Raw genomic sequence first — 20,938 nt, 5'->3', positions numbered from 1 at the left:
GGGATGGAGGCTTTTCCAGAGCCGGTGGGGCTGAGGACAGCGGCAGAGGACTGCAGCCTGAGTCCTGCACGAGGGGCTGGGGCTGTCCCCACAGCCCCGCAGCATCCAGGAGCTGCTGACACCGAGTGGGCCCTAGGTGATACCTGACGGATGGGGACGCTGCGAGCCCGGAGCGCCAACTCTTCCTGCGCTGGCTGCCAGGGAACCCCAGGGCCCAGCCTGCAGTGGCCCCTCCGGCCCCACTTGTCGCTGGCACTTTCTTGCTGACTGGGCCCAGATGTGTCTCAGTGAACATTTAAAGCTCATGAACCAACCACCAGGCTAAATCCGGCAGCAAGCTGCCACTGCAGGGGGTTTTGTGGTGATCTGTTTGAACTTGAAGCGAATTCTAGTAATGAGGAAACTGTGCCTCCAGTTACGGGCGCTGGGCTGCCGTCTCCAGCCCTGAGCCAGACTGCAGGCAAGTCAGCTGGCAGCATGCAGTTAGTCTGGGAGTGGACAAGGGTTCAACCTCTGCCACATCCAAGGGGACACAGGACCATAAAGACACACAGGTCTGGAATGAGGGGCCAGGCCACCCGTCTTCACAAAGGTGTGAAGCAACCCATCATGCTGTCTTGCATCAAGCGACAGGACAAAAGATGCCACTGCTGTGGCTTTATGACCACACACGGTGGGCCGCCTGCTCCGACCCTGCCTTCCTGGAAACCTGCCCTTGCTGTCTCTTATCAAGGATTTTCCCTAGAGGATCTAGTTTGGCTGTCACAGGGGAGACCATTTCAGTCTAAACTGCAGGTATGAACCCCATAGATCCTTTCAGGATTTACCTGGATCTTCTTCCAGCCTGCGACACTTTTTAGGCTGCTGGAAGGTGGGCCTTCTGCTCTTCCGCTGCCTCTGGTTGGGTCTACCCAACTCTTCATAATGGACTGAGTGGAGACAGGCCTCCCCACGTCCCCTCAGGCACTGCCAGGGCACGGCCTTCTGTCAGGTTGTCAGTGCTTTACAGAAATCTAGACACTGCAGTCTAAATGAGCAGCCTTGAGACCAGGCACGAAGCTGATGCTACAAGATGCCTGTCAACATCCGTCTGCGCTGGCTTCTGAGAAGGAAGCACCTGGACAAATGCGTGTTGTGTCACAGCTGGCTTTCAGTGCTAACTTTCCTGACACTTCCTCAAAATAAACCCACAGGTGTCAGTGGTTGGGGGTGTGTGTGTGGGGGGGGATAAGGTGACACACAAGATCACTGCTGCCCAGAGCAGGGAACCTGGGGACAACCACGAGCCCATCAAGCTTCCCGTGCTGATTCTAACCCAGTTCCTGGGGTAGGGAAGTCCCTCCGGAGCAGCTAGGCTAGGTCCACGCAGTTATTTGTCAACAGGTCACCAGACCTCTAGGGACATAAATTTCTACAACCAGCTGCAAGCTGCTTTCAAAGCTGCTTTTTGAGCCAAGAAGGTTGGCAGCCACAGGCAAAGTACAGAAAGCTCTTATCCCTTATCCCATAATGGAGTAACCCAGAACCTCAACAGCAGAGGCTGGGCAGCAACTCTTGGAGCCTAAACAGAAGGACGAACGGCCCCACTTGTGCTCATCCTACTGGACTCACAGGCCTGAGCAGCACAGGGAGGGGTGATGAAGAAAGCAGCCTACAGCTCACCTCGATTCCTAGTCCTGCCCCCCTTGCCTTCCCCATCATAGGAAAGCGAGGCAGTCCTGGGAAAACACCACATCCTCAAAATACATCCGAGCCAGAAACCGGAGCCTCCACTTAGGAAGGTGAGTACTGGACAGTACACCTCAGGGATGTGCGGCAGTGTGACAAGTATCTGCCCACTAATGGGTAAGGCAACCAAGCGAGTCCCTTCAATTTATTTAGACTGGGGCTTCAGGGTGTTAAGTGAAAACTGAAAAGCTCCGGTCACGCAATCTTCCTCTCCAACAGACCTTTCGGTCGGAGGCTGGAAGGATGCTCGGAGTAACCACCTACTTCAAAAGGGAACTGGCTGCTGCTGTAGACACCATCGTGGGAGCAGAGGGCTGCAGAGCTGGCCTCGTCCTTCCCTCAGTCTTGGAGAAAGACAGGGACAACTACCTGATTCTGCCTTCGCTTCCTCATCCCGGAAGCCCCAGAGCAACCTTGGCACCAGACATGGAGCGCAGCAGACACCTCACCTCCTTTCACAGATCACAGACGATTTCGACCAACGAAAAGATAAAGGCTTCGCATGACGTGCTAACTGCTGAAAGGGGAAGCTTCCGTGCAGAGTGGCTGGGGTCTCGGAGCGCTGGGCGAACAGCAGATGCGGACACTCCCAGCTTCAGCACTGGCCCTGCCCTCAGGGGCTCTGCGGCCCAAGGGGAGGCCACTCCGGGAAGAAGGCTTTGCTTCCCCCCCCCAACTGAAGGGCCACAGCTTGGCAAAGGGGTTAGCACTTAGCCCAACTCCGCTGATGGGACTTAATTTAATAATCACTGGAATGTAGACATCTCTTTGGTTATACTGTTTTTCTGGTGGAAATTAAGGTAACAGCTGTCCAGAAACAGAGCTTGGATTTGGTCACAAAACCTATGTTCCCAGTCACTCTACTACATTCCGCAATAAAATGATGCTTCACGTCAGTGAGCTATTATGGAGTCAAGACGTCGTTTCAGAAACACAAAGCACATGAGAATTACTGATGAGACCTACTGGAACAAAGTGTATTTTGTTTCTCAGTCCAGTCCTCACTGATCTAATAAAGATCTTAGTGGGCAATTTAAGCCCCAACCTGACCCCCGCCCTCAGAGGCACGCTATTTATCAATGGTCTCATTTATGAAAGCAGTGCCTATCCGTTCACACAGGCAGCTGGTGGCTTCATCTTACAGACTGTTCCTGGGCTCTGATTCAGCCACCCAGGGCGACACTGCCACCCAGTCTTAAATAAGCCCAGGGTGCTGAAAGCAGGGATAATTTGGCGAGTGCAGGAAAGGAGGCAACTCGGTAAGGCAGTCGCCTTGCCAGGAAACAATGCTGCTCTAAGGGAAGCCTTCCTGAGAGACCCAACTGTGGGAAGCAGAGACCGAGTGCGACGTGAAAAGCTTCAGGACACGACGGTGGGTTAAGAATGACATTTCACCTCCACTCTCTTCCAGCAGAGGACAGGCACAGGCACAGCACCTCTTGTGTGACGGCCAACATTTCCTGAAGGAACCAGGCTCATTCAGTTTAGAGGAGAGGCAGAACCGGACAGAAGAGCATTCCTGAAACCTTTAAAAAGTTATGTCGAGGATGGAGCACCGGTTCTGTTGTTGTCCAGAGTACAAAAACTGGTCTACTTGGCAGATGTAAGAAGATTTTTAAAAAATGCTTTCTAGCGGCATATATGAAAACAAAAGCTATGTGTATGCATCTATAGAGAATTGCATATATACAATTAGACTGGATAGGAAAACAGATCTCCTTGGTTAAGTCTGCCATCCCACAAATTTTTTGTTAAAAAAAGCTTAACTCCTTTAAAATGCAGCCTTTTGACGGACCTGGTTCTCCAGTGGCTGGAAGGGGAAGTGTGGGCGAGGGCAGGGCTGAGTGCACTTTTTAAGAACACTTCACAGGAACCGTGATGCTGGATCGCAGCAGCTAGTTTCCTCCCAATGTCAGGTGGCAGGTTAACAAGAAATTAGTTTGGCTTTCCCTGAGCACACACTTGTAGGATAAAGGAGAGGCAGAGGGCTGTGGGGAGGGAACAGAAACAACCTGGAGCCAGTGCGGGACTGCTACACGGGAGCAGCTAATGCGTGTGCTCTCTCGGGGGAGGGACTCTGATCTCACCATCACACTTAAGCTGCACACAGTTGGCGTGTCAGGGAGAGAAAGTTGGGGGTTCCAGCCGCAGCTCAGACAAGAGGCACAGTGATCTCAGAAAACACCATGAAGGATGGTGTCCTTAGGAGGAGCTCAGCCTCTGCACAGTGCCAACTTGACCCTCATTTTGCATTTCACCTACCACCGAACCACCCACAAGCTTCCCCAGACATAATCATGAAAACACCTTAGAAAGAAATAATTAGTGTGTGAAAGGCATGGATGGATTTTATTTATTACCCTATATCTACAATTTAATTTGAGGTAAAATATAAGCAACACATAAAAATGCCTATTTCTGCTACCATGTAATATAATTCTCCATTGTGAATATTGTGATAAAGCTAATGAAAACTCTATGCCGTCACATACTCTAGCTTTTCATATAGCTGGTATTTTACAACTCTTAATTTGTTTGTGAAATCTCAACACATGTAAGATTCTCCTACAAATGGCGCAGAATATCAGAGGGCGCATAATTAGCCTACCCCTCACTCCCCACACTGGAGCCTCAGTGTTACAAGTAGAATTATAAAGTAACGAAGGCGATGAAAACCCCTTGAGTCTGATCCAAGCCGGAACAGTGTTCCAAAGAAATCCACACCACAATAGGTGACAGGACAGTGAGGCTGTAGGGTCACTTTGTGTGACCAAACACTCAAACCTGATCTTACACTTCTGGTACACCATGCATTTTATTCAGAGGATGAGTAAATGTGGAAGAGGTTCTCTGTGTTCCATCTAGAGCCACACACTGAGATACTGACCTCTTACTGGCTGTGAGGTGATCCAGACGGATGTTTTTAATTATGATAAAAAACATATGAACAATGATAGATAGCTTAGGAAAAGGTTTAGTCAAATATACAGATACTAACTGTTCACTCAGTCATTAAGGAGAGTCGTGAACAAAAGGATCATTTAAATGATTTCTCAAATAGAAAAACTAAAGAACTGAACTATCACAGGTGTTTTCTTCACTGGAGAAGCTGAGATGTTCCAGTAGGAGATATCGTCACTTGATTGGAAAATAAACACCATGGCTGAAGGCTCTGCTGATACGTAAAAAATCTGATGCGAGTCATCCCTGTCATTGTCCCTGTCATTTTCCCAGCATTGCTGTAAAATCCTTATAATACATTCCAAAGTAAACCAGCCATTCCAAATCTACAGTCACTCTGCTCTTTAATTCAATTCACAGAACTGCTGAAAAAGTAGACATTTCTATCTAAAAGTAGAAAAAAAGGTTTGTATAGAAGGTATTTCTGTTATACAAGTATATTACACAGCTTGGGGCAGTAACAGGTCCGAAAAGCTCTTCTCACCCACTGATATTTTAAGCTAAAATAGGAGAGAAAACAAACAAGCAAGAAAACAGGTTAATTTCATTATAGGAATTTAACATTCACAAATATCACAACTTAATCAGCACTTAAACCCATGAATTGACATTATATGGCAATTTCATGACAAAAAAAGGCCTCTGTCTAAAAAAAACACACTGCCAGGTACAGATGAGAGTGGACTGCTGCCCAGCCGGATCCCAGAACCGCCACCCAACGGGCCGCAGCTCAGGCAGCACATGAGAACCAAGCTTTGCTGACTCCTGAGCCAGAGCTGCCCCTCCTGTCGTAGCCTGGCCAAGTTTAAGAAGCTTCCAGTAATAGGATCAGGCTTCTAACTGAATTATGTCAGATGCACAACGGACTGTGCGGCTCAGCCTGACCCTGAAAACACTGTTCTGATGAGGGCGAGCAGTCAGTCTAGCAACACCAAGGCACAGTGAATTCCAATGATGAGGAAAAGGTTTACCCTGGAGATTAGAAACAAAGCAATTTCCTTTGAAGGCAAAAGTGCTTTTATATCTTTGACTGACAGACACATATTGACCCAAGGAAAATTCTCTACTTGAATCTTCTAGCTCAAATGGTCCAGTATGGCTTAGATTTGGAGCTCAAATGCCATGAAAGCAGGGCCATCATTCATGGGCAAAGCAGGGGGAAAACAATAGCTTATGAGTACACAGGTGGTGCAGCCGGACACTGCATGGCATCCCGGACACAGAAGCTGATTTACCCTAGGAGGGAAGAGGTCTACCACGTAGGGTCTGGCTCTTGCTTGATCTGAGAGTTTCCATCAGTCTCCTTTATTTCTATCAAGAAAAACAGAAGGGAACCGATTAATTGCACTATTAAGGCAAATCTGCTCAATTATAAATCCCGTTACCAAACTATTTACTATAAAATGATTTAATAGGAATTACAAGATACTAACAATGATAACATTTTCAGAGACAACAATATTTTCAGAGACAACAATGCTTCTCTAGCAATAAGTTCTAAATTTTGTTACTTATGTTTTCAAAGTAACAAACCTCTTATAACTTACGTGTTTAAAGGACCCACACTATCTAGGTTAGACACAGTCTCCAGCTGTTTGAGAATTTATTAAGAGTCATCTGGGGAAAATGGAGCAAAAGAACCCACGAGTCACCTCTGAACACGTTTCTGGGCATAAACTACAAACCGAATTCACCCAGAAACAAAAGAAGAAAACTACCACACACACAGTTCTAGGTAAGCGGCTTTAAAAAACACACAGTCTTCTCTTCTAATAAAAGTCTTAAGGAACTTCAGCTTTTGGCAACCAGACTCCCCTCTTTACCTTCTGTTGCAGGAACTTCTAACTGGCTTGGCTCAGCTGATTCTGAAAAGAAACACATGAAGATTTACTTTAACACTGTTCAAAAGTTGCTGTCAATTCTCTAAGTGCCTAGAAGGAGGAAGAGAGAAGGCCCTCCAGACACCGTGCACAGAGCCCATTCTAGGATGAAGCAACAGCCAAAGAGTCTTGGGCTAACACACACAATCACTTAACTAGATTTTCAAAAGTCTACTTTTCTGAAATACGTGGTTAGCTTACACAGCCAAGGTGTTAAACAACGATCTTAATTATGAGAGCTCTAACATGAAACTAAGAAGTTCCTTCTTCATGTCTTCTCCTTATTTCCTTCTGTGGGCTCCCTTTCAATAAAAGCCTTTCATTACTTTCAATGAAGCATAGTAGGAGGCCTAAACACTTTTCTAAACCACAGTACATGCATTGCCACCCAACACAATTTGGTGTACAGCAACCATTAGAAACCAATGGCATAAAGAGTAAAAAGTTAAAAAGACAACTGAACTTCTCACTCAAAAGTTACATTCTAGGCCATTTGTCCTGGGGTTTCTGAGTGTACCCCTGACCTGGGACAGTGGGATCAGATGGCACGTGTCCATGGCTCTCAATTAGGTCCTACAGCTTGAGCTTATACAGGCTTTCAAACACAAGAGTCAAAGAAACGAAGTCTAAGTGTGCGCATGCGTGTGGGTGACTGTCCTCACAGTGAGGCAAACATAAGGATGTGAGGCCAGGCAAGTCTGTGAGCCGTTTCCTCGAAAAAGTAGGAGTACTTCTATGTCTCACCCTGCTTAACTTACCTGGTATCACGGGGCCTTCTGACTCATTCTGATCAACCAACTCTGAAAACAAAGCAGATTCAAGTAATAATTTAATGATATGCTGTTACATTTGAAAAGCATTTTCACACACGTTCTCTATTGTGATGCTCCAACTTTGCTATAACAGGCACTATTTTCCTTAGGACAAGAGAGGAACAAACATTAAGAGTTCTGATATGTTCTATCAAAATAACTAATTCATAATAATCACCATAATCTCAACAACAAAAAACCCAATTAAAAAATGGGCAAAAGATCTGAACAGACATTTTTCCAAAGAGGATATACAGATGGTCAACAAGCACATGAAAAAATGTTCAACATCACTAATTATTAGGGAGATGCAAATCAAAACTAATGAATAAACTAAGAATAAATGAATAAAACTAAGAATAAACAAATGGGACTTCATCAGATTAAAGAGCTTCTTCAAGGCAAATGAAAACAGGACTGAAACAAAAAAACAACCCACTAACTGGGAAAAAATATTTGCAAGTCATATATCTGACAAAGGCTTAATATCCATAATATATAAAGAACTCTCGCAACTCAACAACAAAACATCAAACAACCCAATCAAAAAATGGGCTGGAGACATGAACAGACATTTCTCCAAAGAAGATATACTGATGGCCAATAGGCACATGAAAAGATGCTCATCATCGCTCATCATCAGGGAAATGCAAATCAAAACCACACTAAGATATCACCTTACACCCGTTAGAATGACAAAAATATCTAAAACTAATAGCAACAAATGTTGGAGAGGTTGCGGAGAAAAAGGAACCCTCATACACTGCTGGTGGGAATGCAAACTGGTGCAGCCACTATGGAAAACAGTATGGAGATTCCTCAAAAAATTAAAAATAGAACTACCATACGATCCAGCCATCCCACTACTGGCTATTTATCCAAAGAGCTTGAAGTCAGCAATCCCAAAAGTCCTGTGCACCCCAATGTTTATTGCAGCACTGTTTACAATAGCCAAGACGTGGAAGCAACCTAAGTATCCAGCAACAGATGAATGGATAAAGAAGATGTGGTACATATATACAATGGAATACTACTCAGCTGCAAAACAGAACAAAATCATTCCATTTGCAATAACATGGATGGACCTTGAGAGAATTATGTTGAGTGAAATAAGCCAGCGAGAGAAAGATAATCTGTGTATGACTCCACTCATATGAGGAATTTAAAATTACGGACTAAGAACAGTTTAGTGGGTACCAGGGGAAAGGTGGGGTGGGGGGTTGGCACAAAGGGTGAAGTGGTGCACCTACAACATGACTGACAAACATTAATGTACAATTGAAATTTCACAAGATTGTAACCTATCAATAACTCAATAAAAAAAGATAAAAAAAAATGAGAGATCACCTTATACCCATCAGAATGGTTATAATTAACAGGACAAGAAATAACAAGTGCTGGAGAGGGTGTGGAGAGAAGGGAACTCTCATACACTGCTGGTGGGAGTGCAAACTGCTGCAGCCACTATGGAAAACAGTATGGAGTATCCTCAGAAAGTTAAGAATAGAAATACCACAGGATCCAGCTATTCCACTGCTGGGTATTTATCCAAAGAACATGAAAACACAAATGCATAAAGATACATGCACCCCTATGTTCACTGCAGCCTTATTCACAATAGCCAAGACTTGGAAGCAACCCAGGTGCCCATCAAGGGACGAAAGGATAAAGAGAGTGTGGTATATACACACAATGGAATATGACTCGGCCATAAGAAATGATGAAATCCGGCTATTTGTGACAACATGGATGGACCTTGAGGGTATTATGCTAAGCGAAATAAGTCAGAGGGAGAAAGTCAAATACTGTATGATCTCACTCATAAGTAGAAGATAAAAACAACAACAAACAAGAACATAGAGACAGAGATGGGGAAGAGGGGAGGGAGAGGGTGAAAGGGGTGATTCACATGTGTGTGGAGATGGATTGTAACTGGTCTTTGGGTGGTGAACATGATGTAATCTATACAGAATTCAAAATGTAATGATGTAGAACTGAAATTCATATAATGTTATAGACCAATGTTACCTCAATTTAAAAAGTTTTAAACGAAAAGAACTTTAAAAACATAATAATGATTGCCATAAAATCCTATTATAGACTACTACACAAAGATGAGAACAAAACTGAACATTTTAAACATAAAGTAAGGGGGCAGGGAGGCTTAAAATATAATGTTCCTTGAAACTGAAATTACACAGGAGACAGAAGAATTGGGATTAATAAAAAAAATACTCACAGAAAAAAATTATCATGGGATTTCTTAAATAACAAAGTTCCTTGGTGTGATTAAAGGTAAATGTCACAAAGATGACTCAAAATCCGTGAAGCAAGGTACACCTCTCTTCCATGACTGACATCACCAGATACTAACACACTTGGCCAAGACCAACAGTATACTAAAAACAGAATCTTTGAAAAAAGAACTCCTGGTTTTGGGGATACAAGCAAACCAATAAATTTTATGATAAAGTAAAACTCAAAACTTGCAAGCAGAAGAGAGTAACCAAATCCATGACACAAAGAGCAAGATCAAAGAACAAGGTCAACAGTGCGAGCAGCACGGAGCAAGTCTAAGAACCGCATGATTTCTCAGGCCAGGGAGGCAAACCAACGCAACAGGGCTCTGCTGCTCAACGGTCACTGAACACTCCTGAACACGGGGTCAAAAAGGCCCACGCTCCCCAGTGAGTGAACTGCAGACGTGAGCACTCACTGCGATGGGTTTTCCCTGGGCAGAATAATAATGCCAACTGGAAAAAAGAGTGAAATGCTAACGGTATTAGAAAAGGATAATTCCCGTTTTTGAAAATTTTTAATAATAAAGTGAACAGAACAGCATAAAACATACTATGTTTTGCTAAAAACACTATTTAAAATGATCTGAACATCTGGGAACTGGAAGAACACTTACATTTTCTCATGCAACAATATCTTAGAGCCCAATGCGTGCCAGACACTATGCTTCAGTATGAACAGAAGAAGGCTAGATCACATAAAAGGCCCACTTACTCCAGCACAGAAACGATCACACAATAATAGCGAAAGTAAGAATAGTAGTACTAACAACAAACACATTGTATTTACTGAGAACATACTTTAGCGCAGGCATTGTTCTAGGTTAGGAGATCAATAAACCTTTATGTCAAAAGCCACTTAGCAAATATTTCAGGGTTGCAGGTCACAGTCTTTTTTCCAACTTCTCCACTCCACCATCAGCAAATGGGCCTGGCAGTGTTCTTCTAATAAAACTTTATTTAAAACGCAGACAGGAACTTGCTGATCTCCGTTTCAGATGCTTGACTAATGAGTCACTTGAAATCTTCTAAAACTCCCCAAATGGGTACTAACATCCCTACCATTTTATGCACGAGTAACCTGAGATAAAAAGAAGCTAAGCAACTTGTCCAATCTTACATCTAGAAAATGCCTGGCGCTCTACATTGAAGCTCAAACAATGGCTTTGCATGGTTACTGCCGGAGGTGAAGTGAAACAGCACACTCTGTGAACTAAGTGTGTGTGTGCATGCCCCCCACAACCTCGCACATCCCAGAAAGGAAGAAAAACAAAAAGACTTCATGAAATACTCACGGTTATTAATCACAAGTCCTGGAAATGGTCTAAAGAGAGAAATAACAGTTTATTTTTACTCTACAAGAATCGACATGTATATTCAGTTTACTCAACTAATAATTAGCCCATGCATTTATATATTATCCACTACTTTTTAATCTTCTACCTTTTAATCTACAGATAGATAACATAGATACATGAATAACTATTATGAAACATTATTAGAAAATGTTGCACTAAAGATGGTGGGAAAACAAAAAATAAGACCAAACAAAAGGGAACAGAGCAATTCTAGTGAATTGGTCTAATGGAAGATGGCTTTCCTCCAGGCCCCTGGGGAATGAGGTGGAGGTGGGACAAAAATACACGATTTTTAGGGAAAGGGAGAAGACGAGTGAGGAGAAAAAGCCTAGGGAGGGTGATACATTTGCTATTTCTGAGAGCCAGTCCTAAGTGATTTATACTAGCAACAGTGGGAACCTGACCATGAACTGACTGGGTAGATTTAGAGATAGCTAACATTTTGGGAGTTGGAAGAGAAGACTGAAGACATCTTGAGACTTCTGCTTCGGTGGATGAAAAAGAGGACAGTTATTGAATACTTACTGTGACGAGCACATACTAACAAATCTAATTCTCATAATGCTGTTGGGGGTAGGTATAAGCACCATTCCCACCCTGTGGATAAGGAGCTGAGGCTCTTAAAGGAAACAATTACAGTTCCACTGTGCAGCGAAGGCAACAGAAGTAACTTGGCTGACATGAGATCAAACCCCTGTCTGACCTGAAGTCCGTGATGAGGCCTAAGACAGAGGCTGGCCAAATTTTCTGTAAAGGGCTGGAGAGTAAGGACTTTAGGCTTTGCAGATCATACTGTTTCTGTCCCAACTACTCAGTTTCACCACGGGAACATGAGAGCAGCCATAGATAAAATGTAAACAAACGGATGTGACTGTTTTAATAAGACTTTATAAAAACAGGGGGCAGGCTGGATTAGGACCTCAGGGCATGGTTTGCCAACTCTTTGACTTAAAATCTGGAGAATTGGAAGTCAGCTCTGGGAGGAGAGAATCTAATGGCACAATAACACAAGTACAGTTTCCCCCCTTTTGTGTAGGGGATACATTCCAAGACCCCTAGTGGATGCCTGAAACCGTGCATAGTACCAAACCCTACAGAGACTACGTTTTTCCTACACATACATCCCTAAGATAAAGTTTAATTCATGAATTAGGCACAGTAAGAGATTCACAACAATAACTTCTCTTTGGCATATCCAAATGGCCAGCATCACGACTCTTGTGCTTTGGGGCCACTATTAAGTAAAATAAGGGTGACTTGAATACAAACACTGCAATACAGCAACAAGGATCTGATAATGGAGACGGCTACTAAGTGACTAAGGGGTGGGTAGGGTACACAGCCTGGATCCGCTGGACAAAGGGATGAGTCACCTCCTGGGTGGGATGGAGCAGAAGGGCACAAGAGTTTATCACATGACTCAGAATGGCATGCATTGAAAATTTACGAATGGTTTATTTCTGGAATCTCCCATTTAATATTTTTAGACTATGGGTAGCTAATATTTTTGGACCGTTGACCACGGGTAATTACAACATAGTTGTAATGCGAAAAGCGGAAAGTGAAACCACAGATAATGGGGGACTCTTCATTTCATCACCCGGTAAACTTGATTCTTTAACTACATTTGACTGCATACTGCAAGACGACTTAGCCTCATGATCTATAGATTCATTCTTATGATCAAGCAGGGGACTCTCACTTACCTGATGACTGTGAATTTAATGAACTCAGCAGAATCTAAGATCCTTCTCATGGAGCTGATTTCCAGGTAACTGGGGGCTTTGAATGACACTCCAGGAGGCATGCCATCAACCACCACACAGCCAGGGTTGATTGTGATTTTCCTGTAGGGAACCTTCACAGGGAAACCCATACCAATAGCTTCACCTATAATGAGACAAACAGCATGAAAGCAAGATTAACCTTGTACCTTAGCAAGCGTTAAAAAGCACATGACCAACATTTATTTTAAGTTGTCTCCACTGTTAACTAAGGTCTTTGTATGCTTCAAAAAACCTTACATTTAATTTTATTCACTCTGATATTGACCATGATAAACAGTATAATACATTTAATGCTTTCTTATTAAAGAACTTTAGTAAAACCAAAATACTTCTTTTTAAATTTCATTTCCTTTTATATAAGATTACAACTATGTGAGCACAACCTACTGTTAAAATCTTAATCAAACAAAATTCCCTTGCTTATTGCAAGCTGTACTATGCAAATACAAAACCCACCAAATTTCCGACTGAAGAGGTCATTAACTTGTTCTCTTAGTTGTCTAGCCTTTTCAACTTTGGACAGTCTTTCATTATCGTCATCTAAAAAAGTTAAGAGAAAATTCATAATTTAATAATGCAATTTCAATTCCAACTAAATTTTTGGGTGCTCTGTGCAACTCACTTTATGTTTTTAGAACATTTAAGTATTTTTAAACTAATGAAGATTGAAATAATTTAACCACACAATTTAACGGTAATACCAAATTGAAAATGCTACAACTTCATTCCTGCTATAAAGAGCTTTACTTGCTCTTATATACAGATATTTTTAAACAACACACTAGGCGTCTGGGTGGTCAACAGACTTCAGCTCATGCCCAGTCCAGGAAGTGCCTGGCGTTGTGCAGACATAAACCGACAAGGTGAGGTTTGTGGTAGGCAGTTTCGGCAGGGCTGGGCAGAGGGCGGTGTCGCGCAGCGTGCTTGACGTCCTTGAAGGACTAGAGCAAACGCCAGCACTGTGTCACTAAAGTGAAAAAACTCCGCAAACATGATAAAGGCAGAGAAATCGTACCTGGAATTGTCACCTGAATGATGTTAAGATCTTCAACACCTGATGCAGTAGTATTAACATTGGGCGATGAATTTATTTTTCCTTAAAATAGAAACTTAAGATTAAAACCTATACAAAATGTAATTAAATCTTCTCTAATAATGTGCTTATAAGTCAGACTACAAAAGACAGCATTTTAACCCAGCTTTATTCAAGGTTCGCTCCTTTTCATGGAATGTTTTATCAATCCATGATATTAAGCTTCCGGAAAAGACTGTTTTTCACTTTTTTCTCTTTCTTGTGGTGCTTAAGACAGCATTAGACACATAGAGATTCTCAACTATTAAAGAACTAAAAAGTGTAAACCAGTCACAACCACAAGTTTCAATGAGCTTTCCTGCTTTTTATCTCAATAGCTGTTTTTCATTTTCTAGCCACTGCTGGAAACTGAGTTGCTGACAGTGTGTCTTCTGTAGGAAGGACACCTACTTGGAGGGCTCTTAGAGGAGGAGGTGCTCTCCTTAATTGCCGTCTCAAACATTTCGGGCCTGAAATCAAGAGAAAACAGCATGTGTGCCAATAATATAATAGTACGACATTAAAAATTAAAAAGCAAAATATCTAAAACACTAGTAATTTTCTGTAAATATACGTTTGATTCTTAGTAATGGAAAAATGGAAATAACATGGTTATGTCATGTCAAGGAACATACAAAAAGACTAATTATGATTGTGATCATAACACGCACCCCTGCCCTATCTAGCTTAAACAGCTTCTGCCCATGGTTTCAACAGGTCCTGGAAAGATTCAGCGCTGGACGTGAGAAGGGAAACAGGAAGCACTCCGCATGCAGGTAGCAGGGGAACACAAGAGGGTGTGAAAACTTGAGCACAAGAGCCTTTCTGAGGAAGCAGAAGCAGAGGCCTTGGCCTCTACGAACCTGGCCAAAAGAACAAAAGGTGGCCATTATGCTTGCCAACACCAGCACTGATTATGTGACATGACAGCTTTCTGGGCGACTCAAAAGTAAGTGTTAATAAAACCTAAAATCGGGGGCTGGCCCCGTGGCCGAGTGCTTAGGTTCACGCACTCTGCTTTGGCGGCCCAGGGTTTTTGACGGTTCAACTCCTGGGCGTGGACATGGCACCGCTCTTCAAGCCATGCTGAAGTAGCGTCCCACATGCCACAACTAGAAGGACCCACAACTAAAAATACACAACTGTGTACCTGGGGGCTTTGGGAGAAAAAGGAAAAATAAAATCTTTTAAAAAAAGAAAAAAAACCTATCATTTATTTCAGATAATTTCTGGGCATCAATATGTATTTTTGATTCTAATTATTCCCATCTATTTCAATTGTATTAGCCCAATTCATGGATCTCCAAGCAAACAGGAGAGAAATTTAAAATATTCTGTAAGCTGGAGAAATAAAAGGGCTTTAAAAAACTAAGCCACTGCTTAGATTCCAGCAGCACCAACCATTAAAAATATAACTGTGAGGGGCTGGCCCCGGGGCCAAGTGGTTAAGTTCACGCAATCCACTGCAGGTGGCCCAGTGTTTCGTTGGTTTGAATCCTGGGCGCGGACATGGCACTGCTCATCAAACCACGCTGAGGCAGCATCCCACATGCCCCAACTAGAAGGACCCACAATGAAGAATATACAACTATGTACCGGGGTGGTTTGGGGAGAAAAAGGAAAAAATAAAATCCGTAAAAAACCCCCCAAAAAACAAGAAACAACTGTGCATAGATTTAACAGAATCAAGTTGTTATCCCCCTGGAAGCGAGGGCCCTCCTTCCCTCTTTCAACCAATTATGGAAAATTCAAAACATACGCAGCTTTAAAAATTTTTTTTTTTTAAACTACGGAGGATTTTTTTGGTTTTGTTTTTGTGTGTGTGTGAGGAAGACTGGCCCTGAGCTAACATCTGTTGCCAATCTTCCTCCTTTTCTTCTTCTTTTTCCCCAAAGCCCCAGCACATAGTTGTACATCCTAATTGTAAGTCCTAGTTCTTCTATGTGGGACACTGCCACAGCATGGCTTGATGTGTAGGTCTTCAGCAGGATCCGAACCAGTGAACGATGGGCCGCCAAAGCAAAGCGTGTGAACTTAACCAGTGTCACCAGGCCAGCCTCCAGAAAACATATACAGCTTAAAGAACTTTTACGACTCTAGGGCTAATTTGGCCCTGCCGCTAAGGTGAATCCATGTACTCATCTCCCAGTGTCAACAGTATCAAGTGATGGCCAATCTCATGTCATCTAATTTCCCTACTTTTTAATGATGAACTTAATTTTGGCTTTGTTTCTAAGTATCTTCTCCAGTCTTGGAATGCCAAAAGTAGATGGTCGTCGGAACGGCACACCCTCAGGCAAGCCTTCCACATAAAAGTCTTCCGGGAAAGATTCAAACAATGCAAATGGCACTTTCACAGCTTGTTTAAGGCCAAGAGCTTCACCTGCAAAACACACATGTACATTTCTCTTATTTCTCACACTTTTAACCTTTTAAATTAAACCTTTTCTAAAAATGCAGTCTAAATTACATTTTGCAGCAACTAAAACCAAACTCATTTTTTAAAAATCATATTAATTTTCATTTTAGAAAAATGTCTTCAATTTCTCAGTGCTCAGAAACGTGGGAAAAATTATGAAATTCATGCCTGCAGAACCCACATACTTCCGATGATAGTAATATTTAAATGCTGAACATTTCACTCTGTTCAAATTCTTCTAGTTTAAAAAAGCGGCCTTGTATTTTAATAATAATGTGTCAAAATAAACTTACCGCATTTTTCATTGAAAAGATTTTCAACTTTCTGTTTTAGGTCCGTGATTTTGGCATTCCAGGCCTCTGCATGTAAAAAAACCAAGATATTATGTAGCAAAATAACGTATTTTTTATTAATTCCTTTTATTTAAAATGATGAAATCAAGAAACAAAACGCATATTTACCAAAGGAAAACTCCCTCCCTCGAGGCTTGAAGGGAACATTAGAACCATTAGTCTGGGTAGGGGTTCGAACAGCTGAGGTTTGAGGGTTGTTGTTATTAGGGCCTAAAGAAGGATTAAAAAAAAAAACCAATCAACACATCCATATTCAGTCATGCTCAATGCTGCTTCTGCTGTCTCTGGGATGTGCTCTTCAAGTCCAGCGAGCGCAGGAGAACAAAGGCCAGTTCAAACAGAGCACAGGCACTCCGCAAGGAAAAGGGCAGTGCTGCCCAGCTCCACAGACCTCCACCCACTGCTGTTCTTCCATCTCTACAGTCAGACGTCTTCCCCCCAAAAAACACAATTTGCCTTCTGGCAATCTGAGTTACTTTAATTCACTGAATGCTTCATCATGCCCTTTTGGCACCATCTAATTTTTGGTCCCCTATTTGCAGATAGGTTTTGTGTTCATCCTCAAACATAAGCACAACTTCAGGTGCAATGGTCTTATGTCCCTGTGAAGCTTTCCTGTGGACTCTAGCTGACTCTGACATAGCCTTTCTTTGAATTCTCATTTTTTTATTTTACTATTATTTTTTTTTCTTAGGAAGATTAGGCCTGAGCTAACATCTGCTGCCAATTCTCCTCTTTTTGCTGAGGAAGCCTGGCCCTGAGCTAACATCCGTGCCCATCTTCCTCTACTTTATATGTGGGACACCTGTCACAGCATGGCCCACCAAACGGCGTCATGTCTGCACCTGGGATCTGAACCAGCGAACCCCGGGTCATTGAAGCAGAACATGCGAACTCAACGGCTGCGCCACCAGGCTGGCCCTCTTTGAATTCTTAATATCACTTAGAAACAATGTTACAGGTAATCAGTTGTTTTCACTAAATGACAATGAATGTTAGTTTCGGTTATTCTTATAAATCCCAGGCCCTGACTCCTCTTTACGTAGGGTCATCTAATACTTAAACAGTATTAATCCAAAGCCAGCCAACGATTTTTTAAAAATAAAGAGCCAAAATAATGGAAAAATAAGAAGAAATTAAGTTTCTTTAAGTTTTCTCTGGAAAAGAACCAACATTCTAGACATTTCCCAATTTGCAGAAATGTTTGTATAGACTCCAGGCTTTCACCTAAATTACTCTTGTACTGAGTTATCTACTTCCTATGCCTATCTTGACACAAAAGACTTTTGCTTGATGAACAATTTCTGCATTAATACTACTAATAGCTAAAAGTACATACTAGTCACAGTACCAAGCACATTATGTGCTGTTACCTAATTTAGTTTTCATAGGCATCGTTATCATCTCCACTTTACCGATGGAGAAACTGAATCACAGGGGTTATGTAACTTGCAGTCCATCACACACCTGGTAAGTGGTGGAGCTGGGCTAGCAAGTTTCAGAGTCTGGCTCCTCAGTCTTCACCACTATACTCTCTCTCTAATGTACTTGTGATACCGACCCTGATATCAGTTTCCCCACATTAAACCCAGCATACATGGGGTTAAAACCAAAATACCCATTCCCTGCTTACTCTCTGGCTTCCTGGCTCCAGAATCCACTATTCTCCATGGAGACAGACACCGTCAAGGACAAGCACCTGGACTATCTCCTCCCGCAAAGAGATATGGGCTGGTGGGAAAGCTGCTGACCAGCAAGGTCACAGGCTTCCTCCTCTCTGCAAGTGTCTCAAGGCCAAAGACAGGCTGGTAGGAAAGCTCCGACCAGCAAGGCCATATGCTCCCCCTCCCCTACCTAAAACCCCAAATAAAAACCCTTCCTTTTAGCTTTTCGGGGAGTTTGGGATTTCAGCGTTAGCTGCCCTCTCTCCTTGCTCAGCGCTGTGCAAAAATAAAGTTCCTACTTTCTTCCACCACCCCCGGTGTCAGAGATTGGCTGGCTGCACAACGGGTGAGCGAACCCACTTCAGGTTCGGTAACACTTGTGGACAGGAATTTCACAAATCATTTCCCAGATCTAAGCAATGGAGGGCAGATACAAAGAATGCATTCGGCCACTCCTATCCTCCTTACTTAGCCCGGATATGGCCTCAAAATCTTTAAGAGTATTTAGAGGCATCTGGTGGGAATGGCGGATGAAGATCAAATTTATGTCATTCCCTATAAAATGTCAAGAGTCAATATTCCAGTGGCTGGCCCCGTGGCCGAGTGGTTAAGTTCGCGCGCTCCGCTGCAGGCGGCCCAGTGTTTCGTTGGTTCGAATCCTGGGCGTGGACATGGCACTGCTCATCAAGCCACGCTGGGGCAGTGTCCCACATGCCACAACTAGAAGGATCCACAACGAATAATATGCAACTATGTACCGGGGGGCTTTGGGGAGAAAAAGGAAAAAAATAAAATCTTTAAAAAAAAAAAAAAAAGAGTCAATATTCCAGTCTGTAATTATTTCAAAACTCCTAAATAAGAAAGTATTGTGATGAAAGCAAAATGTTTCTGGACCAGCTGGCTCAAGCAGCCTGGTTTACCTGGTAGGATAACTATACAGAGGAAATCAGTACCTTCCATAACCACAGTTCTCTAACAGGCTACTGAGGCCATCCAACTAAGATGCTGCATGCTCACTAAGCAACCCTTTAATAGCAACAGGGCAAGACAGGAAGAAACTTGTGATCAGCTGACAGAATTGAGTTGACTGAAATATCGAGAAATTATTCTAAACCAATAAATTGGCATTCTAGCATAACTTCAGTGAATTGACACTATACACTCACTAGAATAGCCAAATTAAAAAGAACGACAATACCAAGTACTGCGAGGATGTGTAGCAACTGGAATTCTCACAGTCCTGGCAGGAGTGTAAAACGATGCAACCACTTTGGCAAACTGTTGGGCAGTTTCTCAGAAAGTTAACAACCCAGCAATTCCTCTCCTCAATATCTACTCAAGAGAAGGAAAGCATATGCCACACCTTAAACACAAATGTTCACAGCGTCTTTATTAGGCAAAGACTGGAAATAAACCCAAATATCCATCAACAAATGTATAAACAAAATGTGGAAAATCTGTACAATGGAGTAAATACTCAGCAATAAAAAGGAAATACTGAAAATACGCAACAAGTATAAACCCAAAGATATTGTGCTAAGCAAAAGAGGCAAACCATAAAATAACAGATACAGCATGATTCCAATCATATGAAATTCTAGAACAGGCTAAACTATTCCATGGTGACAGAAAGTGGATCAACGGCAGCCTGTGGCCTGGCCTGGGAGGGACTGACTGCTGACGAGCATGGGGGGAACACTTTAGGGCAATGGAGATATTCTGTGTCGACTACACGGGTGGCACAAACATTTTTCAGAACTCCAACTGTACGATTAAAATGAGGGTATTTTCTCACGTATAAATTATACTGTGTATAAATGTAATAAATCTGATATTTAAAGTAATTAAAAATTCCATTTATAAGCCTAAAAATACCTCCTTCCTATCACTAAACCCTTGAGAAAAGTTCCTGAACCTGGACACAACTCTTTACTACTTAGTCACCTTAAAATACAAATATTTTACAGTATTTTAACAAATAGAAATTAAATTCAGAGTCCATTTATAGCACTGGTTAAGTAACAGAAAGCTACTGTGGGACAAGGTCCTCTATTTATGGCACAGTGTCAAAACCATTTTTCACAAACCCATCACTGACCTAAACCTTTTTCTTTTGAATCAGAAACAAAAAATACAAAATAAAAGTGTGCAAAGTGAGGATTTAACACCAAGATGGCATTGTTTCAATTCAGAAACACAATATCTGGTGTAATAAATGGGTTTATTACCCAACCTAAAGAGCATTCCTATCTTGCCTCCCTTGCTGATTCCACTCCAAAGCAGGAAAAGCTAAATATGTGAACATCCATATGAAATCATTCTAGTTAATACGTTTGTGTTTAAAAAATAAAATCTTCCCAAAAAACACACAAAACATAGAATTAAAAACATGTCCACACAAAAACTGGTACATGAATGTTCATAGTAGCTTTATTCATAGTGCCCAGAAAGTGGAAACAACCCAAATGGCCATCAACTGGTGAATGCATAAACAAATGCCATATATCCACACAACAGAATATTATTAATCAATAAAAAGGATGGGGGCTGGCCCAGTGGTGCAGCGGTTAAGTGCACACATTCTGCTTTGGCGGCCCAGGGTTCGCA

At 42.4% G+C, this 20,938-nt stretch overlaps 1 protein-coding gene across 7 annotated transcripts in view; it reads right to left on the bottom strand.

Annotated features, from left to right (window-relative positions):
- Positions 1-4,050: 4,050 nt before the first annotated feature.
- GTF2I (general transcription factor IIi) overlaps positions 4,051-20,938 on the bottom strand; it is a 115,314-nt gene continuing 98,426 nt past the window's right edge. For 6 of the 7 annotated variants that reach the window (XM_023655498.2, XM_023655496.2, XM_023655497.2 and 3 more), the window contains 12 exons: positions 16,776-16,877; positions 16,608-16,673; positions 16,095-16,278; positions 14,307-14,365; positions 13,839-13,919; positions 13,280-13,363; positions 12,743-12,926; positions 10,974-11,002; positions 7,328-7,369; positions 6,513-6,554; positions 5,925-6,000; positions 4,051-5,189 (listed from right to left, as the gene is read on the bottom strand). In XM_023655498.2, the coding sequence (XP_023511266.1) occupies positions 5,942-6,000; positions 6,513-6,554; positions 7,328-7,369; positions 10,974-11,002; positions 12,743-12,926; positions 13,280-13,363; positions 13,839-13,919; positions 14,307-14,365; positions 16,095-16,278; positions 16,608-16,673; positions 16,776-16,877 (932 nt within the window). In that variant the 3' untranslated portion in view covers positions 4,051-5,189; positions 5,925-5,941. Of the gene's footprint in view, positions 5,190-5,919; positions 6,001-6,512; positions 6,555-7,327; positions 7,370-10,973; positions 11,003-12,742; positions 12,927-13,279; positions 13,364-13,838; positions 13,920-14,306; positions 14,366-16,094; positions 16,279-16,607; positions 16,674-16,775; positions 16,878-20,938 lie in introns of those variants that run through there. The other variant, XM_070231756.1, reaches the window with a different exon arrangement.

This window comes from Equus caballus, chromosome 13, assembly GCF_041296265.1.
Source record: "Equus caballus isolate H_3958 breed thoroughbred chromosome 13, TB-T2T, whole genome shotgun sequence".
Lineage (NCBI taxonomy): Eukaryota > Metazoa > Chordata > Mammalia > Perissodactyla > Equidae > Equus > Equus caballus.
Note: the sequence above shows the minus strand (reverse complement) of the source record. Positions and strands in the feature narration are given on the sequence as shown.